General features: G+C 36.4%; 1 protein-coding gene and 1 long non-coding RNA gene across 2 annotated transcripts; both read right to left on the reverse strand.

The window, feature by feature from the left end:
• Positions 1–457: 457 nt before the first annotated feature.
• On the reverse strand, positions 458–1,961 carry LOC140983305 (uncharacterized). Its single transcript, XR_012176406.1, has 3 exons — positions 1,589–1,961; positions 811–1,388; positions 458–737 (listed from the first exon to the last, which is right to left on the reverse strand). It is a non-coding gene; the product is annotated as an uncharacterized lncRNA (long non-coding RNA).
• A 1,415-nt stretch (positions 1,962–3,376) lies between these two features.
• LOC140983304 (ATP synthase subunit b', chloroplastic) lies at positions 3,377–4,227 on the reverse strand. The gene has a single exon (XM_073450291.1). The coding sequence runs from the start codon at positions 4,135–4,137 to the stop codon at positions 3,490–3,492; it is 648 nt and encodes a 215-aa protein (XP_073306392.1). The 5' UTR covers positions 4,138–4,227; the 3' UTR covers positions 3,377–3,489.
• Positions 4,228–13,928: the final 9,701 nt, after the last annotated feature.

The raw sequence follows: 13,928 nt of genomic DNA on the forward strand, positions 1-13,928 counted from the left end.
TCATCACAAGGGGGAGTGTTGAAAAATAATATTTAAAATGTGTGTATTGAATATTTGAATGTTGAATATTTGAATGTTGAATATTAGGTAAAATTAGGTGTTGAATATTAAAATTTGTGTGTGATGATGAAGGTAATGATGTAATTTATTTTTGGATTATTTGTAAAAATTTTCTATAAATAGATCTCTCATTTGTGAAGAAAAACACAATTGAGTTGAGAGAAAAATATTATAAAGTGTGTAGTGTGATAATTTTGAGAGTTTGAGATTTTTACTTTTTACCGTAAATTTTTACTTTTTCACAACAGCACTATAATTTTACAACTTTTCTTTCTCTTTCAACATGACTCGAACAAAAAATTCCAGAGTGTGAGACGTAGCTACACTAGAACATATGGTTGGAATGAAGATGTCCATTTGAGTTGTAGATTCAAGCTAGCTTACTGATTTAGCGCCATCAATGGGGAAGTTGTCCGTGAATTCTCCTTCTAATACAGCCCTCGTAAGCGTCATCACGCATCGCGCCACTTTATCCGGCATATATCGATCAATCACATACATGGACATGTATACACGTACATATCGGAGATGGAACGAGTCGAAACATATCTAGTTAAGTGATCGGTCTACCTTCCCAAATGTGACATGATCATATACCTCCGAGATTAGTAGCTCATGAAGCCCATTTTCCACAACAAAATCAAATGTTTGATTCCAAGCTAGATTCAAGGTGTGACCTGAATACCATCAAGAATATATGAAAAATAAGACGAATACCAATTTGTTATATATTCCGAGTATCTAAAGTACTACGCACCCTGGTCTTGTATATATGTCCAGACTTCTTCATGATCAACACAACAAAAGGATCAGATTTTCCCATTTTATATCGGTAGCCGGCAAGTCTTCTGCAGATATCACTGAAACAACTCCTTGCATGATAACATCCTTTTTCAAACTCTCTCCTCCATCACCACTTCCTTGTTTAAGAGCTTTTTCCAATGAAGTCGATCTGATCGGGGTCATAAGGATTCAAATATGAGCTCTTGGAGCATAAGGGGAATATACAAGAGCTCCAGATGAACCTACATGAACAGAAATCTCAACGAGTATTGTGGATATAAACACTACATGGTTATCTTTCTCATCTTCAAACGATAAATTTTCTAGCATCGATCTCTACCTCTCCGCTGTTTTTCTGGTCTTTCGGAAACTCAACATCTTTTACCAATTTCAACCATACATCTTTCACTTACAAGGGTCAAGATCACTTAGTGCCATTCGATCACAACCAATGAATTCAGAAGCTTGAACTCCTTCGTTATCATAAACTCTTACAGTCAAGTGTTGGGTGGATGTATCCTCCACAGTAAACTCAAATCTTGATACTTAAACGCATGAAATATAAGTGGCAATACATTAAAAATTCAGTAGTATGGGAAAAAAAGTAATTTCGTCACATTTCTAACTTGTTTTCTGATCTTTTAGTCCTCGAACTAGTCGAATCTTGGTACTGTAATGTTTTATGTAGTAAGTGATATTTATTTTTGGATGCTTCTAATAGAGAATGAAAACCAGAACTACTCACTGATAAAATGCCTCCGGATGTCAGTAAATTTTGGTGTAGAGTATGCCAATACTTGTGTGATGGAACTAGCTGCTTTCTGATTGCTGATCTAGCTTTGGCTAGTCCTAGCACCAAATCAGTAATATCTGCTCTCCCCTGCAATTACATAGCCAAGTAAAAGTCCAATCACCATCGCCAATTCATAAAAAGTCCGATCAAGTAGTACCAACGATATACGAAAGCGCATCGAAGTTGTTGCAAAAGGAAGGTTGTTTTGTATATACCTTCAAATTTCCTGAGTCTTGAGCCTAATCGAACGACCCGAACTGATGAATTGTTTTATCAACGAGGAAAAAAACAATTGCGATTGATGCTACAATAACTGCGGACAATGGAATGAATCCATCGTTATTCGCCATTTCTCTACGTTTATGCTTTGTATTTGTGTTGCATGAATGAGCACTTCGGTTGAAGAGTGTTAAATTTCACAGGGAGGGAACGAAAAAGCGGGGAATGATATATACGACACATGCATATATTAAGTTCATTATTTATTTCTTTTGACAGTTTTATTTAAAAAATACAAAAAATAAATAAATTTACTAAAGTGACAAACAATTTTTTTAAAAAAAACTCTTTTGTATTCCGAAATTTCATATTTTTTGAGAGCCGGGGTTTCAAATTTTATTCCAAAATTTCATAATAATATTTATTTTACCTTCATGAAGATCGAGATTATTATGACTTTATGTTAAGGTCCAAATTTTGCTTGTGTCCTAGTGGATATGAAGTAGCTAGCCCAAGGATCTTGGAGGCCATTCATGCTGAATTCATCCCTGTTATATCATCTGATCACTAAGGTGGGAAGCTTTCTCTATACAGGTCGATATTATGGAAATTCCAGGACAGAAAGAGATATTGCTTGCAGTGAGTAGACACTTTGTTTTGAACCAGCCAGCCCAGGGGTTTGATGTGTTTCATATGATTCTACTTTCCGTATGGCTCAGACGACTAAATATAAGGATCAGATAGATGTTGGTGAACATGGAATAGAAGTTCAAATAGAAAAGAAAAGGTGTGATCTCAATTGTATTCTCTACTCAATATTGATGTTTTTCAAAAAATTTGGCAGAACCCTTGTTCCAAATTTCTCAAGAAATTAAGAAAAGAGTTGATCCATGCTTTACTTGTTTGCAACGATAACATTGACTTTCAGTTTTTCTTGATTTATGGATGAAAGAAAATCAGCCTATTTCTGTGGTACATAATCGTTGTAAATATAATCTTCTTCATCTTTTATAATGCCAACATAAACTAGTAGTTCCAAACAAGTAAATGAAGAAAAAGTGCAGTTCTTAAATATGCAGATGAAGAAGAAGATAGCTGCTACTTTCAAGTGCTGTATAACAATTCTAATTCTAAGTTCATAAAAGAGTAACTGAACTTTAATCACTACCATAGACTATACACTGATATAGTCCAACCGCTGACATAGCTGTGCCCAATGCACCTAAAAAGTTTGTCACCAGTAGCTACCTTAGTTTCTTCAATCCACTAGTACAATTCTTGGTTATATGATCTAGCTTACAAACGGCAACATTAAACATTCAGAAAAGTTGCCCAATTTCTTCTCTTTGATTCCCCTATCTTTTCTGGAGTCAGGATAGGCTCCAACTATCTACAGCTGCTAGCATAAGCTAACTCAAGAACTTGCTGAAGAAAACTTTGATTAAAAGTACTAAATAACGAATATCATAAGTCTACAATGTTTTGTCATCGACCAATAATAGGGAAGGGAAATCTTGGACATCTTTGAACATTAATCAATATAAACAAAAAGGAAAAGATCAAATTAACTATAAAAGATACATTCATTACAATCCTCCACGGTCAAGATCACTTTTTGTTTTTGGTAAGGCAATTCAAGAAACAGGGAGGACCTTCTTGACAATTTCGTCGCTAAGTGCAGCAATTTGGGAATCAAGAGCTTTGATGGTGTCTTCCTTCTGCTTCTCCAAGCTGGCCAGCGCCTCTTGCAGCTCTAGCTCCACTTTCTTCCTCCCCTCTACCAGCTTCTGCTCCACCTCAAGCTGAGTCTCCTTCTTCATCTTGTTAAGGGCGGCGGATATTTCCGCCCTCGCCGCCTTCATCACCGCCGCAGCTTTCTCCTCCAGCGCCTTCACCTCCGCGGAAGTATCTTTAACGCTGCTCAGCTTCTCTCTGATGGCGGCGTCTCTCTCATCCATGAATTTCCCCAGAGGACTGTAGTATACCTTGTCCAAGGCGAACATCAGGATCAAGAATTCCGCAGCTATGGTAGGGAGTGTCAGGTTGAAGTCGAAAAGCTGGGACTTTTCCATTTCCTCGGCCAGTGAGGGAGGCACGTTGGCGAGCGTGAAGGAGGCAGCGGCGGCGAGGAGGGAAGGGACAGACTTGAGAGAGGAGGGGAGTTGAAGGGGTTTAGGGGATGCGGGCAGGGGTATTTTGGGAAGAGGAGTGAGTTTTGGGGTGGGGATGGGGGAGATGCTGTTGACAAAGGCTTTGGAGGAGGCCATTATCATGTTGGCCATGGCTGCTCTGCTCTGCAAATTTTGGAGGTCTGTGGTAGTATAAACGAATGATATGTATGGAAGGGAGGCTATCTCCTTCCCATGCCACACATTTGTATAAAAGATAAACTTCGTATTTTTTCAATGGTTTTTCTCATATTTTTTAGACACCAAAACCATTATGTGGTGAATAGGTTTTTTGTGAGATGGTCTCATGATTTTTTATTTATAAGACAGGTTAACTCTGCCGATATTCACAATAAAAATTAATACTCTTAGCATAAAAAGTAATATTTTTTCATCGATGACCCAAATAAAAATATCTGTCTCACAAAATACGACCCGTGAGATTATCTCATCAGTAAACCAAATAAGAAAGTCATTATGTACACAATATTTAAACAGAAATCAAAGCCGAATCGAATAGCGATTAGCTCAGCTCTTTCGACTGAAATTGAATGCCTTATATACAATGGTTTTAGCTCCCACCATATCATCTAAATGATTTCGTATCACTGTCACAACACTGAACAAGTTCTTGTACCCATCGAAGCCCACATCAACATCTAATCAGAACTACATCTAATCAGAACTAGTAAGCTAATGGTGCTTTCCACACCTGCTCTGTAGTACTCCGGCTTGAGAGATTCGGAATAATACATAATCGACTTGCATTCCGGAATACTTAACACGAAGAAATCGCCCAATCAATTTCGATCATGTGCACGAGTTCTGTTGCAAGATTCAACCCACGCTGCCCAATCCATAATTATCTTCATTCTTATCATCTCTTCCTTTCGCTCTTCTTTTGAGCATCTCTTCTTTTTTGAGTGTGTAATTCTATAATATTTGTGAGGTGTTTTGTTATCCTATATTAAGAGAGAGTGTGTTTGTTCTATTTGAAAACACAGTGAGTGATTGTACACCATAAATATTATAGTGGCATTCTTTTCATCTTGCCCGTGGTTTTTACACTAATAATTTTAAGGTTTTTTCGCGTAAATCTCGGTGTCCAGTTTATTCTTTATTTTCATATTTATTATCTCAAATTTCCGAAAGTGAGACCAACAAGTGGTATCAGAGCCTTGGTTTAAAATTTCTTAAAATTCTGATTATGTTCTGTGGTTGCAGCCTAGACTGATCTTCCACATCATAAAAGTTTTTTAAAGATTTTTTTATTAAGGCGAGATTGTTTTGTCCAGTATACTAAATTGTTGTAGACATAATGGCGGGAAGATATGAGAACAAAGTTCAATGGAAACAATTTTATGTTATGGAAAATAAAGATACAAGCAGTTTTAAGAAAAGAGAATTGATTGGCGGCTATTGAAGATAGACCGGTGGAAATTACAGACGATGGAAAGTGGAATGAAATGAATGACAATTGAAACGACCTATACTTTTGTTTTCTAATCATAAATCATAAAGTCGAGAATACTAACTAAATAAAATAACTTAACATTTCTAACAATCATAATAAATTAACAATTGAAATCTCAAGTGCATAAAATAAATCATAAATCATCAACTAACCAAAATCCTAAATCGACCTTTAAAAAGATCAACTAACAATAAAACAAAGCATAAAAATATCTCTAATAAAAATCTTTAACATAAATCTTTAAATTATTTATCTATCAAGATAGTGCGCAAACATAAAGGTCATCGGATGTGTATTGATGCACTCGATCCATTCAATCGTCAGCGCCTCCCATAAATCATCAAATCATGCATCATACAAACCTAGTGAGTCTAAAGACTCAACACATTCTAAACATGGATAGCAAATAATACATATACATTCACATGCATTAAAATCATATTTTTATTTAAAATAGCTTTTGAACATAAATAAACAATTTAAAATTATTTTAGCATAATTAAATTATAAATCGTAAAATCATTTTAAAATAACTTTAAGCAAAAATAAATCCTTTAAAAATCATTTAAAAATTAACTTTAATCATCATCATAATACATATATCATAAAATCATTTTAATCATAAAGATTTCAATCATATATCATTTTGGGTGAAGTTTGATCCTTGAAAGTGACTAGCTTTTATCCTTCGGTCGACTGATCAGTCTTCAGCTCCACATGGTCCATGGGGGTGTGCACTAGGCTCCACCGTGGAAATACGATCGTCGTGGTCTCTCTGGTACCTTGTCCCATACACGGGGTCTCTCTGGGGCCTTGGCCCGTCAACGGGGTCCCTCTGGGGCCTTGGCCCGTATATGGGGTCTCTCTGGGGCCTTGGTCCTCATGTCATCCCCACAAAATTATAAGTTCATTGTCCTCACATAAACGTATCCCCGAAAAATCATATATCATATGTCACAGTCAATTCACATCCCTCAAAATATTTTTCTTTTTCTTTTAAAATTATAAAATAGCATACTTTTCCAAAAATATCATTTTAAACAGTATAAATTACATAGTTTTACAATAAATCGTAAAATAACATATTATCATCAAAATCATCATTTTAAATCATAAAATATCATTTAATATGCATTATGATCCTTCGGAACGCTGCCAAGCTTTTTCGTATTTTTCTAAGTGTAAAATTTTCGTTTTGTCCCTGGGCGTAAAAATTCTCGATTTTATCTTTTTCTTAATTTTAATGACATGGGTTTATCCTAAATAATTATTCTACCCAGGCCACCACCGAGCCCAGCCCTTCCTAACCATCCCTGGACCACCCTGGCTGGCCCCCAAGCCAGCCACAAATCCCCTACTCCCGAAACACCAGTCGTGCATGCTTTGGAGGAGAGTCCCTCATCACGTGGACTCTTCCCCAACCCAAGGCTCGCCCCCAGGCCCTCATATGACTCTTCCTAGGACCTAACCACGACCAGTAAGAGCCCTCCTTGAGACTTGGTCGAGCCCCATGCACCCTAGCCAAGTCCCTTGAATTTGTACAATCCAAACCAACCCACGACTCCTTTCTGTATTTTTCTCCCACGGTTTTCCAGCTTTTTCCTTTTACTTCTTTATCGTTTTTAACCATATTTCATTTATATTTTATCATGTATTGGTAGCATGTCTGTTGGGTTCATAACGTTCTTCATATAACCGTAAAATCTTCGTGTTTTTGAAATTATATGATCTACCGTAAAAATATTCAAACTCCTATTTTTTTTCATGCATAAACAATTAAATAATGCATAATATGATTTTTATGATGTTTAAAATGGTTTAGAAAATGTGCCTTTACATTCATAACGCTCGAATATATGATCTTTGGCGAGGGTGCGACGTTGGACGACGAAGAACACAAGCCTTCTTCCTTCCTCTTATTTTCGAAAATCTGAAAAGTTTGTGTGTGTTACACGGCTTCTGATGGTGATGAATTGTGAGGTTTAGAAGACGTAGGACACTTATTTATAATTTAATTAACGAGTTAAATAGGCTTTGGTTTTGGGCTCGCAAGCTTAAAGGTAATTGGTTCTTTTTTAAATCATTAAATTGGGCCCAATAATACTTAATTAATTAAAACATAAAAGTTTATAAAATTAATTTCCATAAAATAATATTTTTGATCTTTGTTTGCCCAAAACCGGCTTCCCGGGAAAAATCGAGCCAGACTCGTAAAATAATTCGAACTCAAACATTTTTAGAAAAATTAAATAATTTTTATTCATATTAGGAAGTATTGCCATTATTTAATGAAAAATAATTATTCTTGTCTTGATCGTCCCCGGTCTCTTTTCCGTGCTTATTATCGAATATTCGGGTAAAATCCTTAAATTTCATGTAATCATGTCATCTTCTCATTTAATAATGCAATAAAACATTTAATCATATAATAAATATCATGCTAGCATTTAATTAAGCCATTAAAATAATTTTTCATTCTTGTTTTACAATGTACTTATGCCAGGAGGTCATGGGTTCGAGACTTGGGGAGGTATTGTGAGGCCCGGGGCCGAAGAGGGCGGAGGGTGATCGTCGGTGCCGTGAGGTTGCACGTACAATGAGCGGCTCCTGGCAGGCTTCTAGGCAGAGGAAACATGAATGAACCGATCTTACACCAGAAGAAGAGAGATTCCGAAACTGTTTAGGTATGAGATTGTGCAGTTGAGGTGGGCTTAAAAGATTTGATATGTACTACTCATATCAAGAAGGTGCATCTTCTTTTCGGTAGCTCATCACATAAGAACTCCAAAGTTAAGCGTGGTTAACTTGGGGCAATTTTGAGATGTGTGACCTCCTGGGAAGTTTCTTAGGGTGCGTGTGAGTGACGACATAAGCACGCTGGAAAGACCCGTCTTGGTACAGTGAGGACAGTCGTCGAATCTGAGGCGTTACAATAATGATGTTGCCAATTTACACTTAGCTATAGAGAACGAAGTATTGTCAAGTATCTCTGAGATAAAAACAACAAAATTTATCTGGGATACTCTGACCAAGATGTATGAGATCAAGTCGTTACACAACATGATTTTCCTAAAGAGAAGGCTTTATACTCTTCGGATGGAGAAATCCTCATCGATGACCGACCATATCAACACACTAAATACTCTATTTGTCCAACTCACTTCCATGGGGCATAAAATAGGGGAAAATGAATGTGCGAAGCATTTATTTCAAACTCTACCAGATTCATATGATCAACTTATCATCAACATAACCAACAATATTCTTACGGGCTTTCTAAAATTTGACGATGTTTTCACTATTGTTCTCGGTGAAGAAAGCCGACACAAGAATAAGGAAGATAGATTGGTAACTTCGAAAAAGGCAGAGGCTTTGCCGTTGATAAGAGGAAGATTTATGGACCGTGACTCCAGTGGGAGCTAAAGATAAAAAGTAAGAAGAAAAATATTTACTGCTTTAAATGTGGCGGTGAAGGGCACTTCAAAAAAGAGTGTACGAGTATCGAGAAAAGTTCTCAAGGAAATGTGGCCAGTACATCAGGCGGTGGTGAAATATTATTCAGCGAAGCAGCAACAGTTGCAGAAGGCAGGAAAAATTTTTTTGACACATGGATTATGGATTCTGGAGCGATGTGGCACATGATGTCTCGGAGAGAATGGTTTGATCATTATGAACCAGTCTCAGGAGGATCGATATTCATGGGAAATGATTATGCCTTGGAAATTGCTGGGGTCGGTACTATCAAAATTAAAATGTTTGATGGAACCATTCGCACCATACAGGAGGTACGACATGTAAAAAGACTGACGAATAATCTTTTGTCCTTGGGACAATTGGATGACATCGGGTGCAAAACTCGTATCGAGAACAAGATCATGAAAATTGTGAAGGGTGCGCTTATGGTTATGAAAGCGGAAAAGGTTGCTGCAAATCTGTATGTACTTTTGAGAGAAACACACAAAGAGGCGGAACTAGTTGTTTCATCAATTGGTTCAGAGGAAGAATTAACAATGTTATGACATAGAAAGCTCGGGCATATGTCAGAACGAGGGTTGAAAATTCTCTCAGAACGGAAGCTGATGTCAGAACTTACAAAAGTGTCAATGTCTTTTTTTGAGCATTGTGTTACCAGTAAACAACACAGATTAAAGTTTGGCACTTCTACTGTCAAAAGCAAAAGCATACTAGAGCATATTCATTCGGATGTTTGGCAATCACCGGTTGTATCCTTAGGAGGAGCGAGATACTTTATCTCGTTCATTGATGACTTCTCTAGGAGATGTTGGGTGTATCCAATCAAGAAGAAATTATATGTTTTCCAGATCTTCAAATATTTCAAAGAGCGGGTTGAACTTGATTCTGAAAAGAAAATCAAGTATTTGAGGGCTGACAATGGAGGAGAATATACCAATGAAGAATTTGATGCATATTGTCAACATGAGGGCATCAAAATATAATTCACGACGGCTTACACACATCAACAGAATGGACTGGCGGAGCGGATGAATATAACCTTGCTGGACAAAACAAGAGCTATGTTGAGGACCGCGGGTCTACATAAATCATTTTGGGCTGAAGCAGTCAAAATCGCTTGTTATATTATCAATCATTCTCATTCAGTGGCGATTGATCTGAAGACTCCGATGGAGATGTGGACCGAGAAGCCGATAGATTATTCTCATTTGCATACATTTGGAAGTCATGTGTACGTTCTGTACAATGAGCAAGAAAGATCGAAGTTGATTTGAAATCCAAAAAATGTATCTTCTTGGGATATGCTGATGGAGTTAAGGGGTTTCGCTTGTGAGATTCCATTATCCACAAGCTTGTCATCAGCAGGGATGTTATCTTCGAGAAAAATAAAGTAAAAGGAGACAAAGGCAAGCTGAATTCAGAAACTACTATATTTCGGGTGAAAAATAAGACTTCCGAAGATCAAAATTCTTGTGAAGCGGTACTAGGAAACGAAGAACAAGAACATGTTAAGTATGAGGTTTCCAATGTGAGGCAGTCAACTCGAGACAGAAGACCACCAGGTTGGCTTTCAGATTATGTCACTGAAGGCAATATTGCATATTGTTTCTTATCAGAGGATGGTGAGCCATCGAGTTTCCACGAAGCTACTCAAAGCTCGGAGGTATCTTTGTGGATGATAGAAATGCAAGAAGAATTGAATACATTAGACAAAAATAAAACTTGAGATCTTGTTACACTACCACGAGGGAGGAAAGCCATTGGTAACAGATGGGTCTATAGGATCAAGCGTGATGGTAATAACCAAGTGGAGCGGTATCGTGCTAGATTAGTGGTAAAAAGATATGCTCAGAAAGAAAGCATTGACTTTAATGAGATATTTTCTCTTGTGGTTCGGTTTACAACAGTCATAATAGTATTGACATTGTGTGCAGTGTTTGACCTACAACTAGAACAGCTAGATGTGAAAACGGCGTTACTTCATGGAGATCTTGAAGAAGAAATCTATATGCTCCAGCTAGAAGGTTTTGCGGAAAAAGGCAAAAAGAACTTGGTTTGCACGTTGAACAAATCTCTGTACAGTCTCAAACAGATGCCGAGGTGTTGGTACAAGAGATTTGATTCTTATATCATGAGCATTGGATACAACAGACTGAGTGCAGATCCTTATACATATTTCAGGAGGTGTAGTGATGATTACATCATTTTGCTGTTGTATGTGGAAGACATGTTGGTAGCAGGCCCCAACAAAGATCATGTCCAAGGATTGAAGGCACAGTTGGTTAGAGAATTTGATATGAAGGACTTGAGACCAGCAAACAAGATTCTAGGTATGCAAGTTCACAATCCACTGAGATATAAAACTTTTTCACACAAAAGTCAAGTGTTTTGCGTTCTTTCACATCTTCTTCGCCAATTGATTCATTATCTTCATCACTAGTTTTATCCTCAGTAGCTGATCTACCAAATTTAGACTTGATTTCATCTTGCCAAGCTCCTCCCTCCTAGAAAAATCTTGTTCCCTTAATTTCTTTTTTTTTTTGTCCTAGTGAGTGGCCTAATAAAATTTTTGTACTGGGCCACACTCCAAGCTTCACCAAACTTCCTCCTAGCAGGAAGCACAAATCAAATTCTCGTTACCTGGTCACTATCAGCCTTCTTGGACTGAACTTTTCTCATGTATTATTGTCTACCACGTTCAGTAGATTTCCTTCTAAGTTCTGCTTTTCTTGAATTGAAACCACTGATTTTTGTCCATTGACCTTCTCGAGAAATATCGGTTCCTCGGCCCAAAGACCGCGGACTGACCAATATTTTTTGAAGACTTGTGGTGCACAAATCTCACCCTTTCATCATTATTTCTCCTAGTAACTTCAAACATTTGGTTTTTTGGGATCCAATACTTCTTTATTTCATTTTTTCCCAAAAATATATTCTAGAAAGACCAACAATTCTTAGTAGTGTGGTTAAATGCACGATGGTACTTACAATATTTTATATCTTTCAACTCCTCATTGGTTTGTTGTGGCCCCCGGGCTTTTGCACCGACATTTACTCCCTGGTAGATGCAGACGACCCCATTTTCAAACTCTCCAGGTCAGTATCCAGGATTATTCACTACGTGCACAAAGGTTAATAGGTTGATCAGTATTTTCATTTCTGTTCCTTTGCACATGTGATTGATTTGTCTCACAAAGAACTTTCTCCCTTTTCTACGGCGGTATGAACCCTTCCTCTTGATTGGGGAGTAGAATTTCAGGGTGGTGAATATCACCTGCCTTTGAACTTCCTGAACCTGTTTCTGGATTATTGGGTTGGTCACTCCTTGATTCACCTCCTTGCCAGTAGCTTTTTGATCTCCTTTTATGAATGAATTTCTTTGTGCGATAACATCTTCACTTGTGTGAGGTAGTGTGTATATGTCCTCATGATCGAGGAGTGTTAAAGTTGGGCGGTAAGTGTCGCCAGAAGCTTTGACGCTTCTTTTATTTTTCTTGCTTTGTTTTGAGGTTTTTGCATTCCCTTGAATGTACCATGGTCATGATGTTGGTCTTCAATCTATTCAACTATATCTTGAACGGAAACTTTCTGTACAATTTTTTCAACAATACCTTCTTCAAAGTTTGGTGGAACTTCAACTCTCCTCAAAATTTCTTCGTCTTTGATGGCATATCTTGGGTTCCACCAGGCGTGCTAAAAATTATTTGCACAATATTTCTGTGATGCGGGCTTGTAGGTTCAAAGATGCATCAGTTTGTGTAAAAAAAATGCAAAAATCTAACTTCTACAAATCAAACAAAAATGAATAAAAAAAACTTGATCGTTAGTTCTAATCTCCTAAACTAATATGCACCAAAATTAAGTGAATTAGTGAAAAAGACAATGGAAATTGATGAAAACAAATCACCATCATGAAATTGAGTTTTAGAAACTATATGAATTCCTTAAAACATGAAAAAATATATATATTGAAATTTGGAATTGGACACGCTAAAAGCTAAATAATGCTGAATTTTTGAGACTAAGGCTATGAAATATTTGCAGAAAATTTGTAGAATTTTGAGCTGAGTGATGAGTTGTTTTATTTCTGCAAAACTTCTTCTTTTCTTCTGATTTTTTTGGGTGGTTCTTTTCACTCTCCTACTACCCCATGATTTTGCTAATTATCTTTCCATGATATCTTCTTGTTTGTATGCCCTTTAATTTATTCAAATTACTGATTGGTTCTTATCCAATGTTCTCACCTATTTCTTCTGGGATTTGGGCTTCACTAATTTTGAGCCTAATTAAAATATAGTCACAACATGATGTTTAACATAGTTCGTTACTTTATGTTGATATTTTATTTGGATTATTTTAGCATAATGAATGACGGATTTTGCAGCTTTCATCGAGTTTTGAGTTACATAACTTCACTGTGGAATGTTTTTGTTCATTGTTGGGAATTGCCACTTTCAATACTTGTTCATCATCTGTTATTTATTTTAATATAAATATCACGTTATATTTAATGAGTTAGTAATATTACTTAATGATGTTAATACAAACTTAATGATGTTATTTCATATTTAAAAAAAAATTATAAGATAAAATGCAATTTTATATATAGTTTATTTAAATTTTATTTTTAAAAGATTAAAAATAATTTCTGCCTACTTCTCTATAATTCCACTGCCAAAGAAACTTTTTGGAAGATGTTATAGGACATGGTATACGAATTTATCAGTTCAAATATATTTGGTTTATAAACATGATTTTTTTTAATCCTTATCAAATTATATATTACATAAAAAAACAAAAATAAATCATCCCCAAAATGCTGAAAATAAAAAGAAATAAAAAAAACTAGTGAATACCACCATTTCCACCCACTAGCAAAATTAATAAAAGCTTAAATGGAGAAAACAAAAGCCCAATTATTATCAAAATATAAATGGGGCTTTTTAACCGTTTACCG

The sequence above is a fragment of the Primulina huaijiensis genome, chromosome 8 (assembly GCF_012295235.1).
Source record: "Primulina huaijiensis isolate GDHJ02 chromosome 8, ASM1229523v2, whole genome shotgun sequence".
NCBI lineage: Eukaryota > Viridiplantae > Streptophyta > Magnoliopsida > Lamiales > Gesneriaceae > Primulina > Primulina huaijiensis.